This window comes from Dipteris shenzhenensis, chromosome 31 (assembly GCF_047967505.1).
Source record: "Dipteris shenzhenensis isolate YYH24624 ecotype China chromosome 31, Dip_SZ_1.0, whole genome shotgun sequence".
NCBI lineage: Eukaryota > Viridiplantae > Streptophyta > Polypodiopsida > Gleicheniales > Dipteridaceae > Dipteris > Dipteris shenzhenensis.
Genome location: NC_141626.1, coordinates 7,200,692 through 7,221,480, shown reverse-complemented (window position 1 = coordinate 7,221,480; position 20,789 = coordinate 7,200,692). Strand labels below are relative to the sequence as shown.

At 41.8% G+C, this 20,789-nt stretch overlaps 1 protein-coding gene across 1 annotated transcript; it reads right to left on the bottom strand.

Annotated features, from left to right (window-relative positions):
* Positions 1 to 8,763: 8,763 nt before the first annotated feature.
* LOC147880968 (uncharacterized) lies at positions 8,764 to 19,485 on the bottom strand. Its single transcript, XM_087402186.1, has 19 exons — positions 19,452 to 19,485; positions 19,286 to 19,363; positions 19,080 to 19,173; positions 18,897 to 18,988; positions 18,647 to 18,729; positions 18,455 to 18,547; positions 18,155 to 18,295; positions 17,805 to 18,069; positions 17,627 to 17,718; positions 16,498 to 17,486; positions 15,847 to 16,248; positions 15,497 to 15,626; positions 14,787 to 14,860; positions 14,642 to 14,705; positions 14,300 to 14,392; positions 13,931 to 14,213; positions 9,484 to 9,612; positions 9,135 to 9,196; positions 8,764 to 9,012 (listed from the first exon to the last, which is right to left on the bottom strand). Exons 1-19 carry the CDS (start codon positions 19,483 to 19,485, stop codon positions 8,764 to 8,766), a joined length of 3,447 nt encoding a protein of 1,148 aa, XP_087258312.1.
* Between the last annotated feature and the right edge of the window lie 1,304 nt (positions 19,486 to 20,789).

Here is a 20,789-nt window from a genome sequence, read left to right as displayed (position 1 = left end):
GTGGCGAGGAGTCTATGTAGCTTAACGCCTCGCTGCACTTGATGATGGAGATCTACAAAGCAATTTAGGGCCGCCTCTGTTGGTGATGTTGGCTTGGTCAAAGTAGAGGCATATATGATCTTTAGCTTGACTGGATATAGGTTACTTAGGCCCAGTCTTTTGGCATCATCAACACTGAGGTTCAACTACCCCATTGGTTTGGTTTTCATGGTGTACTTCAAAAGATAGTTTGAGATGCTGGAGTTTGTGATGCGTTGGATCTTCATGTGTGCACCCCATAGTAGTAGCACAGTTGAATGGTACAGGACAACGTTCCTGTGTTCATACTCAGGTCGATAGTAGAGCCGCCGTTGAGTATTTTTATTGATCGAGGCGAAGGGATTCGGTTGTGTGTCAAAGGGAAACCCGTACTTGCATTTGACCTTGTCTGGTTGCCTTGTGCATGATACGTGGATTTGTTTCGTTTTGACCAAGTCATGCAAGCAAGATTGCAATAGGTGATTTGTGCATGCACATTTACAGAGCCATTTCTTGGTATGTGAGCCGCTATCTCATTGGATATTCTATCAATATCATCATTGTGAATCCAGAGCATGATGTGGGCATGTAGGGATCCACAATTTTGGATTTTGTACTGAATGAGATCATGTTTGACTCAACTGTGTATACCAGATGGATTAAAGATAAAATGCCGTAAGAAGATTTGCAACCGGCAATAAAAGAGAACTACGCACTCAATTGGGCAATCCCTCCAAGTGAAGTTTAGGTTGATGGGAGAGATGATTTTATCTATTTCATCAATTTTTGACAAACGTGTTGATGTGACCTCGTTGGCCGTTAGCATCAAAAACAAGTTTGGTAATCCCCACACGCCAACCACTGAAATCATGTCTTTCAAGTTGCGATGGTGCCATGATGGTGATCGTGGTAGGGTTGCGGGTAGCCTATATCTGAGAATATTTTTGTAGACTTTGTTTCTGTTGCATTTATGTTGGTCTGTTTGAAGTTATCGATCTCTCTTTGGTTATGTAGACTTATGGGTATGTTGCATTTCTGTTGGTCTTTTTGAAGTTATCTATCTCTCTTTGCAAACAAGCTCTCTGAGTACTATTTGCAATTTGGACGGCTTGTTTCAGTTGGTACATAAGCAATAATATGGTTTGTACAAAGTGTACAATGAGAAGAGCATCCCAACCCTCATTTTTAGGTAATCCAAAAGTCAGATATCCCCATTGTAAGCGCTATGTTTGAAAGGGAACATGAATGGAAAGAGTGCAATCTCTATTGAGATATCAAGGCACGATGTACTAGGTTCTAGTCATCCATTTGTGTAGAATTTTGGGGGCCTTTCGAGTGCCATACCTGAATCTCTCAAGACTATTGAATCCATTTCGTGTGTATCTCTTTTCTGATATTGTATATGTGTAGCTGTGGGGACCATGTTCTCTAAGACCGAGTAGGAATTCTATGTTTAAGCAATCACCATGAGATTGGATGGGCTATCCGTTGAGTGCCTTGAGATGATGTCTGCTGTGGCTTCAGCTAACAATATGCATATGCTAAGCTTTGGATGGGGACACTCTAACATTGTGAGATATCATTGGATTTTTGGATTATGCTTGATGTTGAATGCGAGCAAGCTTTATACTGAGTGAGATAGCTCATCTTTATTGATGTAACATGGTCCATTTGGATCCCAACATATCAATGGATTATCAAGCAAGGATTTTTTTTCAAAGAGACTGTTTGCCATGGCATGTGCCGTTTTCTTCACATTAATAGAAACATCAATGATGCTTAATAGTAACGTGTGAAAAGAGTTTGCTTGTAAGAGCTGTCTTATATGTACTTTGGCATGAAATTGACAATGTTTTATGTCTGTCTCCTGAATTTCTTCCACGTACATTATGGATAGGAAAATATTTCCAAGGGATAGCGGTGGAGGAATGTTTTTGTCGGGCATTCTGTGTAGGTTATGGCCTTTCGTATGAGAGTTGACTCTACCACAGTAAGCACAATAGTGCATTTGATGAAGCAAAGCCTCACAGGTTTCACTCAATTTCTTATGGAGGAAATTGATGTTGATCCATGACGCCTTAGATGGTTCTCAGCGGGCTTTCTTCTTTTTTTTTGTTCGATCCATCACTATTTTTGCTATTTCTTTTCTATTTATTGGTGTCCTTCATTGGATAATTGTATATAGAGTATTAATAGATTGAATATATTTTTTACTATTTAGAATGACAACTACAAATAGAGACAATCATTTTGTACAATTTTTAAGTTTCATAAATTTAAAAACATAGTGATTAAACTATTAGTGGTGCATTACATACTATATATATTTGATCTAAACAAATTCTCTACATGTTTTGTAATTGATACTTAAAGGAGAATGTTGATGTATCATATATATAATTATGCTTACATGGTTGATTTCTTATGCTTAGTTTGTTGTCGACTCCTTTTTCTTTTTGATGCAGCAGTCGTAGTGGACAAGATGGCTACATAATTGAGCGAAAGTATATGAAAAAAGGTAGTATTTTGACTATCAATAATTATTCTTTATATATAAAGTAACATCAATTTGTTGGTGGTAAGTTGTTCTTCGAATTTTCAGATAATGATCTTATGTTATAACGATGAAATCTTGAAAGAGAAACTAATTTGTTTAGAACTTTGGTTATCAAGTCCATAATTGTGCAATTTAATGTAGGTACTTGTAAATTGAATTTTCTTCAAGCGTGCACTATTTCTACTTAAGGAAAACAATGATGCTTTCTATGTGTTTTTGTACTTATGTGGAATTTTCCTTTTGCTTAATTTGGTTTTTTGTCCTAGTCTTTCTGATGTAGAAAGTCCTAGTTGATAGGATGGCTATAAAAATGAGATAAAGATATTTTAAGCGATACCGTTTTGAATGTAACTAACAAGGTTGTTAATTCCCTCAAGTTTATAAAAGATCTTCATTTGCTATAAGGAGAATTTTTATTAAAAATAGAAATTAAAAGAGTTAATAATTTAATATAAAAAGTTGAATTGAAATTTGGCTGATATTTTACTAAGGCATATTAATGAATAGATAAATTATTATCACGTAAGAGAATTGAGAAAAAGGATTACAAATTTGGTTTTACAGTTGTTCTTCAAAAGTTCATTAAAAGTTATAGTTGTAACTAGAGTACAATATTTATAAATAAAGAGATCAGGAGACCTTTTTTTCACCTACATTCCACTGAACAATTGCGTACATCTCTCTTTTAATTTGAAGGGTTTAAAAACTCGTATTTATCAGGAGAAATCTTGACACATAAAGGCCTCCTGTCCATGTTGTAGCTTGTTGATATTGCGATTAGTTCTTTCTATCTAACCATTTTTCCTTAGAAATGCATGTTTAGGGGAGACTAAAATGGAATCGTATAGCCTTCACAAGCAGTTGTAGCTTGAATGAAGAGAATATGGGCTACTTTTTTATCTTGGTGTTGGCCTTTATCACGACTGAGTGTGTCCTTGACTTTGGGAGTGTTGACACAAACTAGTCGGAAGAGCTTTGTATAAGTGTGTGGGTATGTGGATATGTATGTGGGAGAGCATTGTTTATACTATGATCTATACCCACCATTGCGAGTTGATGATGTCAGTGGGATGTCATATAACCTGCTAAGAGGATGAGTTTGGGCATGTTCTTGGATTCATCTAGATATATGTTCCCGTGTGACCGAACATACCTTGTGAAGTTTTCATCCATGTTGTGGTTTGCTGATATTGCGATAAATTCCTTCTATCTTAAGTGGTTTGTTGCCCTATTAGCCAGATTGTCTAAGCATTTTTTGCTTAGAAATGCTTGTTTGGTAGAGGTAGCAGGTCTTGTTGATGGTAATCGTGATGATGTGTCTCTCATGTGTCTATTTCTTCCCGTGATGATATGTTACATGACTTAATGAATGAAGCGCCTGATGGAGAGTTTCCAAATATGGACATGTATTGTACAAACCACAAATGACAAAGAGGATATTGATTGGGGATTGGATGACTTATAAGGAACTAGATGCGGAGACCCAAAATTGTGTATCGAAGGCTCAAGAAAGATTATGCAACTTGAAGCAACATTGGGCTTCTAACTGCTCAACACACTTAGGATAATAGCAAATGGCAAGACAGGGTTTGTATGGATGATGAATTGAATGTGGCCACTACATGTGCATTGGACCTTTTGTCAAAGGAAAGCAAGAAAGGTGGATGTTGTTGGCCAATGTTTGACCCACGTGAACATGGTGTCAGCTCCATAACCAATCTTTGGATGATGAAGAAAATATCCTGCAGGACATGAATGTTTGTAGGGTAGGGGGTAGGCAAATATGCTGTATGACATGAATGTCCGTAGGCTAGGGGGTAGGCAAATATGATAAGTAGAACATGAGGACCCTAAAATGGCATAGATTAGGACTTAGGCATAGCATTTTGTCTTTGTCATGTAGGTCTTGGTTTCCTTGCTAGGGAGGTTGTTTTTGGTTGAGCTACTAATATTATCATCATTGCCAGACCTTAAAATCCTATAGACTATTGTTATTGTCGTCATTATATATAGATTTCTTTATAGCATGCAATTATGATTGATATATGATATTATGGACATAATAGAGGAGTAAACAAAGGAGAGGGGGGGAGGGGGCCAAGACTAATTGCCAAGGCGTGGTCATCAAATCAATGTGCATTGTAACAGCATGCAAAATTGTTTGGATGGCGCATGTTCGCTAAAATGGTTGGGGCATTGCATGGCTGCCAGGATTGGGCTGTTCTGGAGCAAAGAGAAGGAGAATCAAAGGCAGTTGAAGAAGCTGGGACTGTGTGTGAAAGCTGTGCGTTGGAGCAAAAATAGAGGCTGAGAGTTTTGGGATCGAGGGAGAGGCTGAGAGTTTCGGAACAGGAGGAAACTGGTGCTCGTGCATTGCGTCAGGCTAGTTTCTTTCTTGTGTGTGTAGCTCAATCAACATTGGTTGATTTCATTGGAAAGAGTGTATTGCGTGCATTTGTATTTGACAGATTGTATCAACTATAGCATATGTGTGGGGAGGGGGAAGGGAATTGCATAGCGTCCCTATTCCTCATGCTGGGGCTACTCAAGATGTCATTCGTCCACGTTTTTATGCATTAAATTTTGGTTTCACTCTGAACTTCATATAAAGGCTTGAATAATTCGTAATCATCATTCCAAAATCATGTGCGTGCTTGTGGAACCTGAAATAGGTAGTATAGGTTGTTGGAATGTCGAAAATCGGTGAATGGCGAATGGTCATTGCACATGTGTTGACGAAATGTATTGGTATGTTTCAATTCTCTTTACATAGTTGTGTATTGTAAAGCCTATCATAGAGGTCACCCATAATCTTCCCGTTTTCCTATCAACAACCACATCATATGGAAGAAGGAATTGTTCAACCAATTCACTGTTTCTCGGAGGACCAGGCAACAGATTTGTTCACAAAAGCCTTGCCTTGTGAGGAGTTTGAAAAGTTCAAAATCTATCTATCTCTAGGTGATATGGAGACATTTTCATCTTTTTGGTAGTAAGAGAGGAGTGTATTTTTTGTATAACCAACAAGATAGTGTCTTCTCTCCTCTAATGTGTGTGTTGAGTGTGTGAGCTGTGTGTTCACTTTAACATATGGTACTTTTAGGATCACCACTAGGTGAGTGGGATCAATGGTACCAGAGGGCAGGTTGTGCACCAAGTGATCGGAGGGGAAACACCAATGATGGTGGACCAATAGAGAATGAGTAGGCTAGAGGATCAAGAGGAGTAGTACACATCCGAACTAGAGTCTTGAACTTATGCATGCAACGTGCAAGCTTACAACCCATATGGACATGAGGATGCCGAAGACTTTGACTTGTTCCAACCTTGGAGATCTTACCATGATGAAGAGTCTTCCAAAGGAGGACCTATGAGATGTGAACACGATAAAGATCTGATGTCGGTCTCACCATGACAAGAGTCTTCCAGGGATGACATATGAGGTGGAAGGATTACCCTACTAAGGTATGCTCAAGCAAGCCCAAGAAGGCAAAAAGAGGATGTCATCAAGTGCACAACATCTCAACCACTTCAACGAGACACACAAATATCTTTTCAGCTGACTTGGTTGTGGGAAATTGAGGGGCATTTTCCTCTAGAAGATACTCCCGCACATGAAGGATGGGAGGAAAGGGAACCAAGAAGCTCCACATTAGCAAGCATACCTCAGGTGGATCATGCAGAGGACTGCCGACGCCTCAACATATGGACTAAGGAGAAACCTCACCAAGTCGTCATGGAAATGCACTAGCACATTTTTGCACCACCTCAAAGATCCACAACAATGTCATGGGGGTGATGAGAAGTGAAATGTTTTTGTACACGTCGTCATGGGGATGCAGCAGGCCATCACGAGTATGCACCATGACATTTTGGAACCAATTTGTCATGGAGACCCATGAAAATGTCATAGGTATCTTGAAAAAGCATACGTGAGGGTTTTTGTACCACATCGTCATGGGAGTGCAACAAGCCATCATGGGAGTGAACGACTTTTCCTAGAGAAGCAACATGGTACCATCACGTGTAGAGCCATTGCTCCAACGCCTATGCATTGATGAACTCTAGTCCTCTACATGTGCCAGTAGCCTTCTGATTGAAGATGCCATTGAGATAACTTTTAAGATAGGTGAAGCTAGTGTACAAGACCTCATCTCTAGCATGACCGATTGGGTGTTACTCCTCCCCTCCCACACAATGCTATAGGAACATGGTGAGGCAAGAAAATGCATGTATGAGAGTGAGCTATAGTGCTTGCTTAGTGCCCACTCTTATATAGGATGCACACAAACTGGTAGTTCCCTGCAAGTTTGGTCAGAAGCCCACCAATAGGTGACCCCTTGAGACTAGGCTAGAGGAGTTCTTATGGCAACATCCTCAAATCCCAGCTGTCGCATCTCGCTTTCCTCCAAGGATAAGAAGCACGTTGTTCAAGCTGTGCAAGGAAATGTGCGCGCTTGCTGAATCTAGCGATTCGTGTCTAGGAAAACCCATGCTATCTCCAATCTCAACCATAGGTTAATCCAAACCTTAGATTAGACTAGGACAGCTTCACAATGCCTAATTAACACTCCCTCTGAGAATGCTGGAGCTGGATAATTTGCAGAATCACAAAACTTTCGAGATATATTCATAGAAATTTCAGATTCATTACCTAGAGCAAATTCACCCCACCTCCTTTCTAGCAACATCTTGTGAAGGCTACTGGTTATAACATAGATGCAATAACATCACCAATAGTCCCCACAACCACATCTTCGTCTTTGCAGTCTTTGATATAAGTGCAGTGACCGCACAACAGTCCTGCGCGAAGACTTTTGACAACACCTATGTGTGAGGGTGTTCCCTGGGTGTATTGATTGGAGCACACATGATAGGCAAGTTCTCATTGTTGCCACATGACATATCTTTCTTAATGCTTGGACATACCCTTCCTAATGTTTTGACAAAAAGATATTTTAGCACTGGAATATAGTTTATCTTTGAGGATATCTCGTCTCTCCCATCAGAAATGAATCGACCATACCACCAATAACAATGTCCTGGCCTCTTCCATGCTTGTTCTTTCACTCTTCCTTTGGGGTGATGCCAAAGTCTTTGCTCATGACCTCAAAGTATTCTGGCCCTTATCCACTAGACCTGTGTGACTGCAAACAATAAGAAAAACAAAGAATGGGAGCCCATTTGGTTTAATCCCTTCCCCCCTCATTCTCTCAAGCATTTGGAAAACATTTGACTTTCTCCTAGCTGGGCATATCCTGCCATTAGCACACTCCACGAGACCACGTCTCAAACTAGCAGCTTGCCTTTGCAAGCAGGCACATTGAGCATACATGTCCACCAAGGTGCTGCCAACAAAAAAATCTATCTCCAGCCCCTTTTTGACAATCTCAACATGTATTTCTTGACCCTTGCCTATGGCTCCTATGCAGCCACAAGCTTTCAAGCTCTAAACAAATGTGAAGTATCAGGGGAGAGTTTAAGACAGTCTAGCACACCCTCATCAAGCCCATGCTTGACACATCCTAACATTAGTGCATTCCATGAGACCTCATCTGGAATTGGCAGCTTATAAAATGCTTCCCATGCTTCTGCAAGCAAGCCACATTTTGCATACATATCTACCAAGGAGCTGCCAATAAAAAGATCTATTTTCCACGGCATGTGTTTCTCGGCCCTTGTCCAAGGAACCTATGCCGCCACAAGCTTTCGGGAGCAAACAAATGTGACAGCATCTGGAAAGAGACCTCAAGTTGCATCTGTTAGAGAAAATTCAGCATCTCCTGGGCAAGCCCATGCTCAGCCTATCCTGCCATTAGTGCATTCCACAAGACCTCATCTCTAGCTGGCAAGTTGTCAAACACTTCTCGTGCTTCTGCAGCAAGCCAAATTTAGCGCACACATCCACCAGGGAATTCCCTTTGAGGATAACTCGTCTCCCCCATCAACCATACCACCAATGACAATGTCCTGGCCTCTTCCATGCTTTTCTTTCACTCTTCCTTTGGGGCGATGCCAAAGTCTTTGCTCATGACCTCAAAGTATTATACACTAGACCCATGTGACTGCAAACAGTAAGCAAAACAGTTAATGGAACCCCATTTGGCTTTATCCCTTACCCCCTCATTCTCTCAAGCATTTGGAAAACAATTGGACTTTCTCCTAGCTTGGTATGTAGCCACAAGATTTCAAGATCCAAACAAACGTGAAGTATCTGGGGAGAGTTTAAGACAGTCCAGCACATCCTCATCAAGCCCATGCTCAACATATCCTGACATTAGTGCATTCCATGAGACCTTGTCTGGAATTGGCAGCTTATAGAATGCTTCCCATGCTTCTGCAAGCAAGCCACATTTTGCATACATATCTACCAAGGAGCTTCCAACAGAAGGATCTCTTTTCCATGGCATGTGTTTCTCAGCCCTTGTCCATGGAACCTGTGCCACCACATGCTTTCAGGAGCAAACAAATGTGACAGCATCTGGAGAGAGACCTCAAGTTGCATCTGTTAGAGAGAATTCAACGTCTCCTTGGCAAGCCCATGCTCAGCATATCCTACCATTATTGCATTCCACAAGACCTCGTGTCTAGCTGGCGGGTTGTCAAACACTTCTCGTGCTTCTGCAAGCAAGCCCAATATAGCGCACACATCCACCAGGGAATTCCTAATTAGAAGATTTATTTCCAGCCCCTTTCTGGCAACCTTAGTGTGTATTTCTCGGCCCCTTTCTCGTGCTTCTGCAAGCAAGCCAAATTTAGCGCACACATCCACCAGGGAATTCCCAATTAGAAGATTTATTTCCAGCCCCTTTCTGGCAACCTTAGTGTGTATTTCTCGGCCTCTGTCTATGGCACCTATGCTGCCACAAGCTCTCTATGAAAACAAGTGCGACAGTATTTGGAGAGACCCTCCTGTTGCATCCGTTCAAGACAAGTCAATGCTTCCTCACCAAGCCCATGCTCGACATATCCTGCCATTAGTGCATTCCAGGAGACGTTGTCTTGAATTGGCAAATTGTTAAGCGCTTCCCAAGCATCTGCAAGCAAGCGACATTAATGTGTTGCCAACAAAAAGGTCTCTTTCCAGCCCCTTTCTGGCAATCTTGGCATGTATTCCTTGTCCCTCGTCTATGGCTCCTATGCTGCCACATGTCCCTCGTCTATGGCTCGTATGCTGCCACATGCTGAAGCTCCAAATTAGTGTGACAGCATTTGGAGAGAGACCCTCCATTTGCATCTGTTCAAGACAGTCCAGCACATCCTCATCAAGCCCATGCTCGGCGTATCCTGCCATAAGTGCATTCCATGAGACCTCATCTCAGACTGGCAGCTTGTCAAATACAGCATGATGGGATATATGTGGCTTACAATGCGAAATTAGGTAAGGGAGGGGGCCGTATAGGCCCATATGGTGGGAGGTTGGTGAGGGGGCAGAATCGTACAAGTTGTACAGAATGGTGTAGAGGCCTGTACGGAGGTGGTGGAGGGAAGGACAGTGCTGTACTGCAAGGCTGTGTGGAGGGGGATGAGGGGTAGGATGTATGGGAGAATACAGTCTGCCGTACTTGCACAAAGAAGTAGCTTTACTTTCCACAAAGACCTCAGCTTTCCCCAAAACATCTTAATTTAGCTTTGCCTTTCATGGGTCATCTCTCGTCCATTGGATCTAAACGTCACCCATGCTAGCTCCAATCTCAACCATAGGTTAATCCAAACCTTAGATTAGACTATGTCCTGCTAGTTGATCCAATCCTAGATCATAGGTTAGCTCGACCTTGACCCTAGATAGTCCAATCTTAGTTAATGCAATTATGGACATAATACCACCTCTGTTTCCTTGCATTCCCTCCCTTCTCCCTTTCTTTATTTGGCTAGCACAGAGCACCTAAGTAGACACAAGGCTCAATAGGTGACCCCTTGAGATTAGGCTAGAGGAGCTCTTTTGGCAACATCCTCAAATCCCAGCTTTTGCATCTCGCTTTCCTCCAAGGATAAGAAGCATGTTGTTCAAGCTGTGCAAGGAAGGAAATGTGCGCGCTCGCTGAATCTATCAATTAGTGTCAAGGGAAACCAACGATCAATGTTTATATCATGTCATGTCCATATGATGATCTAGGAAAATCAATAATGAAATTCATCACCATATGCTCCCAAGGCATCTCTTGTACTAGCAAAGGTTGAAGTAATCCTTGAGGTTTTTATATGATCATATTTGGCTTTTAACAACTTGAGTAAGAAAAAACATGATGGTAAGAATTTGTCTCATGTCATGTGTCATATTGGTCTTCTTCTCATTCCATAAATAGCCATCCTCGTGGTCTCCACCTTTACTTAGCTCTGCCGAAATATACAAGAAACCCGTATCATACAAGACCTTCGAGGAGAAACACATGAATTCATAGCCTGGGAACGTAAGAAGTGGTGACTAGAATCTTGCCATCATCACCAACATCTGTGTGAGTTTTGAGAGGCTCTCTACCATAGACGAAGACATCCTTTAAGGAGAAGATAGAGACTACAATCTTAGGGAACTACTTCATGACAAGGAGCCTTGCTTTATGACACTCAAACAAGAAGAGCATAGAGTATACGATATAATTCGTTGCAACACAACCAACTGTACCATGAGGCCCCCATAGAAATTGCCATACATGGATGTGAGCATAGGAATCCTCACGACCAAGGCATTGGGAAAAGTTGCGAGGGCAAAGAGGGTGGTCATCCAATCCAAGATCCGCCTCAGTGAGAACTTTGCCCAAGCTGCCATTGTAATCAAAATCATGATCTTGGGCATTGTGCTGGCTAAGAGAAATATGACATTCATCTTGTAAGGTTTGTGGAAGGATATGGAATGGAATTAGGTATTGAGAGTTCTCTTAGAAACTTTAAGAAAAGTTGTGGAAGTGCTCTATATCTGTGACGTCCATCTCAACCATTTGACATGTAGAGCCAACTTGACGGACGTCCACCTCAGTTGATTGTCCAGCACAGACGCTCCTCTAAGCTTTTCTTGATCTTCACAACTGAGGGAAAGCCGTTGTAATTGTCTATTGTAATCTGCGCCTAAGAATGGCTCAACAGGAGCATGACTCCAAGAAATGAACGGTCTGATTTGATGCATTCCTTGTGCATCCTCAAATGAGTGACGAGCAAAAATGCAGCCTAGAGCTAGTAGTTGAAGGAGTGTTTCTTTTGCATTCTTTCCTAACCTATGAAATTGATGTAGACGATCCTCTCTCTCTCTTTCTCTCTCTCTCTCTCTCTCTCTCTTCATAGCCTATGATTGTTTGTTTTCTTATGTGTCCTCTCATAAGACAAAGTGCCATCATCATCTACATGTCAAACTTACAATTATTTTTTATTGTGGTTATGCTTTGTAGTGAACTTGTGCACGTAGGAACACTTCTTAGATGCCTCTTGAGACTAAGAGGATTGATAGAGCAAATTGTTTGCACAGTTAATGCAGTAGTTGGCTTGACATGTGTTATCAATTTCAACAAAAATGATTTTGCAAAGATAGAGTTTTGTGAAACTGCAAGGTCTCCGGTAACAATCTATATGAAAACAGTTGATAAGAATGGTTAAAGCATAGTATCCAAGAAACAATATACTGACAATATCTACATAAAATTGTCTACAAAAAACAATGTATTGAAAATGACTATAGAAAATAATCCCCTGGAAATAGTCTACAAGGGATGAACTAGCAAACATTCATGGAACATAACAATAAGGATTATCTGATATGAACGAGGTGGTTGTCTTTGTTAGCACTACCTCTAAAAGACGCAGGCTATAGCAATGATTTGGTTTTTCCTTTGAATTAAGGTTGATGGACAAGTGGCAGTTATAGAACTGGTTTCACTCTAAGACTACAGTTTCACTTGAGTCTTCTACAGACTACATGGTGCCCATGCGTTGAGATTTTCTTCCCTTTCGCTTGTTAATGCCATCCTAGTTTTCAAGCTTAGGATTCTAAGCTTCTGCAAGCCACCGATTCTTGCTCTTTCCTTCAATTGGGCTCCTAGATGTTGCATGTTTAGCATCAATTGATTAGTTAGAATTTTGTGACATGGAGGTTCATTGTCTTTGAGTGTAGTATCTTCATTTTGTTGCGATTTACTAAACGATCTTTGTATTCGAGAAGTGAATGATGGGGCCGCCTATTTTTTTGCATGGTTGGATGTATATTATGGTAAAGAGGATTTTGCTGCCCTTTTCCATGGTCTTACTTGTTCCAGGAATCGATTTTGACAAATATTTCTACATTCTAATGGATTATTCTATGTGGCAGTACTGTTGGATGCATACTTGGTGCTTCCCTGTGTCGGGAAATTGTTGACTATAGAGAGTTCGCAGCATTGTTGGCATTTTGTAGCACTTGGGATGATTTTTGCTTCTCAGTAATAGATCCTTGATGTAAATGGAGTTTCCAAACTTATTTGTCTTAGCTGCGTTATCTCATGGTAGTGGGGTTCATTTGTGTTTAGTCACTATTTCGTAGTGCTCACTGCTTATGAGTACTTGCGCTCACTTGCTTTAGAGATGAATGAGCTACAGAAGGCGAATGTGGAGGCGCTCTTAAGAGTTTGTGCTCAGGATTGGGGCGTGGGTAGTGGGCAGACAATATTGTTGCAACACTGTCCTGGGGACCTACAACATCGATAAACGGTTCAACATGATATCAACAAAAGTATCCAACAGCAGATGATCAGATGCCTGCGGGTGGGCAGTTATGAGGATGAACGACGAGGACGGAGAATCTATGTAGCTCAGTTAGACAACTTCTGAGTTTGCAGAACCTAGGTGCAACAAACAGTTTGGCCGAAGCTTCCCCATACCAATCTCAGCTAAACTGCTTCTCTGAATGTCTAGCAAGCGGTTTAGTCTGATTGATCCTAAATTCATGTGCAGCCCGGTGCCACTTAAACCACATCTATATGTTTGTCCAATTGCTCGTCACCGTCTTCTTTCTGCCTCGGTTACAATTCACAGTTGGTTTCGGAAGGCAAACTGATCACAAAAATGAGCTATGATAGCAGGCTCAAAATGATCAAACAGGGGCCGCTACTGTTATGACATGAGAGTCAACTTCATTGCCTTGCAACTGTTATAGTGACGCAATCACTGCAATCCCATCACGGTTGAATGCGTTCTGTTTGAAAACTCTCACTCTTATCTGGTCTTCCGATTGAAAATTCTAATCGCTAGTCTCGGCTTAGGGGTCCCATTGTTGTTTCTCTAATAGAGTACATTGATTCTTCAGCCTGATGATTTTCAACACCATTACGTAACGTATAATGTGTCCCATACTCACTCACGTCTTCAGAAATTTGGAAACAAGTTTTTTCTGACGTCTTCTCTCTGTTGCTTCACAAGCTGCTATTTTACTGGGGCTGACAATTTTGAAGAGTTGAGCTGCTTTCTGGAACAAGAAAATATCAATATTTATATCACTTGCTCCATTGCCTCGTGAGTTCAGTGTCAGAATATGTGCCCCAACCTCACATGGCTTCTCTGTGCATGATGAATTCTCCATTATTTGGTCCGCTGAGGGTACTACAGTAGACATTGTCTTATACGGGACGCGTTTGTCTCGGGACAGACCCATGGTATTTAAGACCAGAGAGACATCTTCCTGTATAAACAGGTTCAAAAGGCATTAGTACGTAGTAATTAAATTCAAAGAATGACTAACAACACAGGGCAGATTTTGAAATAGACCTGCATGGCTCCAACTGTCTTCCAAATGTCACATAGTTGTGCCTCTATGCTTTCCTTTTCAGCTGAAAGAGTTCTGTATCTTGAAGTTGTTTCCTAACACCAGGTGATGCAAGTTCAGGGTTCAGCATAATGAATGACATAAATGGAAGAGACAAGGTGAGTTTTGTTGTGAATAAAACACATTGCCTTACTAATACAAACCACTGCGATGAATGAAACTCTCGTCTTCAATTGTAAGTTCCATTTACCACAGTTATAATTTGGAACAAAATACAGCTCTAATTATGCTATGGCTGTGCATATTTTTTAGGTTGCTGCACCAAAACTCGACAAGGCTTTCACCTCTGCAACTTTTCTGATATCATCCTCAATCCTGTCGAAGCAATTGTGAATACCACAGCGAGTACTGCATACAAAAAGTAAATGTAGAAATTAAAAATGATATGCATATCTGCATTTATCACATGTAATAGAGGTACATACTTACATTTTTGCAGGGCTCCTCTTCTGCATTTCGGCAAGTTTGTCGGAGTCGGAGATCTTATCTTGTCTGTCCAGCATCTGCATTTACATCAAATGTTTGGTTCTTAGAATCTGTCCCATTTTGCTTATACTAGTTGTCAATCCCAAGTTCGAGCATGTAGGTCATGTCTGACTTGTGAGGCATCAAACATCTTCAGATGTGTATGCATGACAACTAGCTTTGAGTGAAAATTTGAAAATTTCAGCCTGTGTCGTTGATGGAGTGTGCATAACCAAAATCAAGGTCAGCACTTCCCTTGTACTAAACTAAGTATGGCGCGTGTTGCAGACCAGAAAAGCAAATATTTTGAATCAGATCGAGTTGGCACACAACATGACTCCAGAAAATTCTAAAAATGAAAGATTGAGAATTAACATATACTGTCTCTAATCCGGAGGACTGTTTTTCGTTTGAGCTGCTAGATGTTCGAAAACTTTCAAGTGATTTTCTGAAATCACACAGGTCATTCTTCATTCCCTGGAAAGACATTACCCATTCTGAGTGGCAATGTTGGTAAAGCTTTGTTGTTGGTATCCCTGGCAGTATGCCAGGCTCTTATCCTTGCTACACTACTCGCATGGCTAAACAACCAATTACTTCCACTTTAGAAACTGTAGTTGGTATCGTCAAGGCTCAGGGAGCATTTATTCTATTTGCATTGTGCTAGACCATACCTGTGTATGATGTCTGATGTGTTCCTCAAACTTATTCCCGGGTCCTAATATATTTGTATGCTGAATGACACAGCCTTTTTCTGATTCAATCAGGCTTGACTTCATACGTACTGACAGAGCTTGCATTTGGCTGTTTCAGAACAAAGATATATCAACAAATCAAATGCGCACAAACAAGACTACATGAACCTTTTATCTCATGACATTGGACATGAGATACTGGCAGAGTTTCTAACAGTGGTGATTGTCAGATGAAATGTTGCAGCTTGCAAGCATGTTCCACATGTTACAGGCTCTTTTAAATCACAGTGTAAGAATTCAAGGCCTGCAAGTATGTGGAAAGTGGATACCTCTTGAGCTTGCCTACATCATCTTTCATTTGCTGCATTTCTTCCATCTGAGATGGGGTCATTCCTGTTACAAATCCATTCTTGGGTATAACATCACCGGGTTTCCACCCGGGAGGAGGAATCCAGGATGGGTCTTCAACTCCTGCTTGTTTTCTGATTTCCATGAGACTAGCATCCTCTAGCCAGTACTCCATTGCACCTTCGGAATTGTGGCGCCTACGAAAGCGCTCACCATTGCTAACCACGGTGTCTGTCATATGTTTTAGAAGGTGATCAAGCAGTCCTGTGTCTCCAATATGTTTTCTAGCCTCCTCTCGCAATGCAGGTCTCAAAATTGGCTTTCCTGGAGCTGCTCCTTTCTCGTGCATGATGTTTAAAAGCTTGAACTGAGCAGCCTTGTACCTGCAAGGGAACCATTCCAAAATTTTAGTATTTTGCCCCCCCCTAACATTTTAGTATTAGTGCATCTCGCTTCTACTCTGCAATAAACTCTGTTTCTAAAGTGCTTGTCTTTGCCCCCCCCACTTCCTGCCCCCCTGCCTCCCCCGCACCCCCCTCTACCTAATCGCTGCTATATTGAAAAAGCAGAAGGCAGTTCCCTTTTTCCCATTATACGCAGATAAGGCCATTGTAGAAAGGTTGAAATGGAACCTTTCGCTAGACCATCTCCCTTGCATGTCTTTGGGTACTTTCAGGATGCTCATCTTCTCTTTATCACTGGCTGTCGATACACGTTTGAATACAGCAAGCTTGTCATCATGTGTTGGATCTGCACACAGTCCACTGGAACTTGATTTTATAGTTGCAATAATTCTTTTAACGTGGCTGTGTCTTTGTTCCTGCATGCACTCTTTCTTTCCCTGATTGACGCTATTCAAACTGTTTCCTCGGCATCTGTAGTGAGAGCTAATTTTCCTCCGGGCTCCCCATCGTACCACTGCACTATGTCCTGAAAATTGAGGTTGTAATCTTTGATTGCGCTTGGGATTTATATCAAATAGATTCTTTGAAGGAATTTCACCTTCAGTTTTTGTGTTGTTACCATCTTGCGCATTTCCTCTGCAGTTTTCAACTTCATTTTCTGATGGGTTCTTCTGTTTGCACGCTTCCTGATCATCCTTTTGCGATGAGTCCAATAGTTGACTTCTTCGAAACTTTTTATGAGTATAAACGTTAAATATAGGAGGAGAGTTTCTTTCAGACTCATCGTTTTTCTTCGATGTAGTTTGGATTAGAGGTGACCTAACACCACCCTGGTTTGAACCATAATGAGGCTGTTCCTCGCTCATAAAATGTTTACCTTCCCCACTTTTCCAAGTCGACTGAGATCCATTTCCTTTTACATCAGAATGTGGGTATAACCAGAATGCTTCTAGATGGGCCTGACGGAGATATTCTGTGCGACAAATAAGGCGTTTAAGAACTCTTTCTGCCACCTTATAGCTCAAGACAAACTGTTCATCTAATATGGGCTTTCTGCTGTTAGCTGTAGAAGGCTCGTCAAAAAGGCATCTTGTGATGATCCGTTCAGGAGGAACTTCTTCCAGGGAACTATTGTCAATATTTCTTCCAAAAATTTTGGTCAATGAGGCGGCACTTGGGAACTTGATGGAAACATTCTGTCCTGTAGTACCGATGACCTGCAACATTTCACACGCAATGTCTATGAAAAATGCGAACAGATTGATACAGCAGTTGTACACATTGTAGACTACAATAATTGGAAGACGTGATGTCTTTGCTCGGGCCTTAACTAGACAAGCCGCTTTATTTATCTTACCCATACAGCACGAAGAGATTTCAAGTGAGAAGATGCATCAGGCGGTAAATATCTTTGATCGATCTCGTACGCACTTTCGGTGCTGATTGTCCCTGCAACCATGTTTACATGAGTTATGTGCCTTCCAAGCGGGATGCTGGAGGCGAACACAGGAACCACCAAAATAATGGCTGTTTACCTCTGGCCGAACGTGTGTTAGAAATATCCAGTGACGATGTATTGCTTTCAAGATCGTTTACGAGATGATCGTCTGGGATATACTCTGTGCGGGTTTCCAGTGCTTGCCTTTTAGAGGACAAGGACGCCAGTTCAGGATTGGGTTTCCTTTTGTTCCTTTTGTTTTGATGTTGAGGAGCTGTCACCTTTCCGGGCCTGTTGATGTTGAGTACAGCTTTGACTCTGTGCTTCGCGTCATGCTTCAGGCGCCTTATCAACCTCCGAAGCTGCCAATGCAAATCATATCAATCCCGAAATATGACATCGCTTTCCTAAATAAAACTCGCCTTTTCAACGCCAAGACAAACTCACCGTGCCAAACGAATAGATAGCATTTATGCTTTTCTTCCATCTACCACGATCCTCGAAGATGTCAAGGCCATTGTCTAACTCCACCAAGATTTCCTTTACGTCCTTAAAGGTCGAAGCACATTTCGCTTTGATAACCCAAGCCTGTATACAAGTTATAGCCACACAGCAAATCATTTTAGGCAGAATACATGTCAAATCCACCACAGATTGTAAACATGTGCTACTTCATCGTATGTCATTCATTAGAAATGAATGTACATCGCAATCCATTCGTCTAGAGCAACTGAAACAGAGCACTACTTCTGCCACGTTAGTACTCGTTACCCCTCGTTTAGCTGGCCAGTCGGTATTTGCTGCCTGCCGTGGCATACGTCGTTCAATATGCAAAAGAATCTGCAGATTACAAGACCAAAGGGAGCGTCAAGTATTTGGAAACTACAGAACGCTTTCTGTAATTGGAAATACGGCATGCAACGAGGGCCAGAGCATTACATGGGCAAGCTCTTTTGCCATAGCAACGTCTTTCTGGCTGAAGCTTCCAACGTTGTTGTTGCTCATCTCGAGATAAGGATGATCTGTTTGAACCAACCATGTCTTCTGAGCGTGTTTCGTTGCCCACAACGCAGTAATAATGAATAGTTTTTCGCATCTCTCGCAAGACGAATCGTGCAAAATGTAATGAGCTCAATTCGTTACCCACTCGTTGAAGTGGGTGATTGTTTGCGTGGTTTAGAATGCTCACCAAAATCCCCCTGTATAGCCGCAAACAAACCTGTCTCTTCAGAATAGGAATACTGACAAACGTGGACGTCTGCGTTTGTTTCTTCGGCAGATCTGCCAGAATCCAGGAAACGGCAATCAGTTTTAATAGTATTCGGCATCGAGAAAGCTAAAGCAGGACAAAGGTCTGTTTAAGGGTACATGCCTGCCCTTCAATTTGACAGGGTTCTCCTTCTGGCGAACAACTCTACAGCGTTTAAGGATGGATCCTACGAGTTGATAATCGAAACGACTTGTATCTGCCAGTATTTGTCAAAGAAAATGGCTCAAACGATGTCTAGCTCCTACACATGCTTCATTTAAAATCAGTCCTGCAGCCTGAAATCATTGCCGTTTCCAATCGCTCGTTACAGAATAAGGATACGGTAGACTTCATTGTCCGTTGGGGGCGACGGGGGATCGTGTTGAAGATCTTTTGCCCTGTAGAACCTGAAATGCACAGCACAACATCGATCTATGACCTTTTGTGTCTTTCATAGCTATAATCCAGTGCCACTATCATTACGAAAGAACATACCGCCGGATATAAGCACACATCTGTGAATTTTCATCCTCGTACAAACTCTCAATTCTCGCGATGGAGTCGTCGCAGCAGGGAAGAGCTGGGGGAAAGTAAACGAAATCTCCTGCAGCATACAATCAGTTTGCAAGATCATCAGTAATGTAGCTACAAATGACAAGAAGGATTGCAGTTCTACGAGGAACAGGGGAGGGGTTGCGCCTCTGTTGCCACAGCAAAGCATTTGAAACAAGCCTTACCTGTTGTAACGCGCTCTCCAGAACTGGTGTTGCAGCTTCTGAATATATTACGTCCTTCTATCTGAGCAATGCGAGGCCTCATCCACCTAAGCTTCGTCATGTCTCAATTTTGTTGGTCTGCAGCCCGATACGCTGCAAGAGACGTTTGCATGCATGACATTGCCAATTTCATCAGAATCGACAGCGAATAGCACCGCGATTTAGAGGCTAACCCAGAAGTCGAACGATCGTCTTCGAGCATAAGGTCATCGCTCACGAGTCACTGCCAAATCTAAAGCGCGTGTAAGTCTACGTATTTCAGTACTCTAGTTCTCATTGAGTCAGCTAACAGTACAGTGCTTTACGTAAAGATTGGCGATAGAAACGCAGAGATAGAATGCGCAGCGTTTAACGGTTGGATGTTTTCTCAAGGTACCCTTGCTTCGAGAATTGTTTCAAATGAGAGTCCAAATTTGAGAGGACGTGCTCACCTGCTGGAAGAGCGGACGCAGATGTTCAGCTTACATTCTCAATCCTGGATTCTTCAACCATCTTAGAAAGCCAGAGGTCTTCTCTGTTACAACTCTGCGGAACGTTACTTAGCAACTCCGATCAATCTTTCGAGAATGCTTGAAGGACGATAGATTTGATACAAAGCTTGAGCAGGCGAAATGAGAAGCAGTGTGAGAAAGCGATGAAGAGGAAGAGAAGAAATGTGAGGGCGTTGTGTTGCAGGGATGAAGGGGAGGTCGCTGATCCGCCATATTAGCCAAGCAAGCTTCAAAGCTTCTCATTCACAAATCGACCATGAAGGAAGAGAAGAAATGTGAGTTGTGTTGAAGGGATGAAGGGGATGATGATCAGCCATAGCCAAAGCTTCAGAGCTTCTCTCATTCACAAAAACAGACTATGAAGGAAGAGAAGAAATGTGATGATCCGGAAGAGAAGAAATGTGATGATCCGCCATAGCCAAGCTTGCCATGAAGAAGAAGACTCCTCTAACCTAACCTTAGTTAACCTAACCCCACTCCCACTTGGTTGGCCAACGTAAAGGTGTGGCTGTTTTCATAGGGGGAAACCAGCCCCACGTCAACATAGCACATTCCAGAGACCCTCA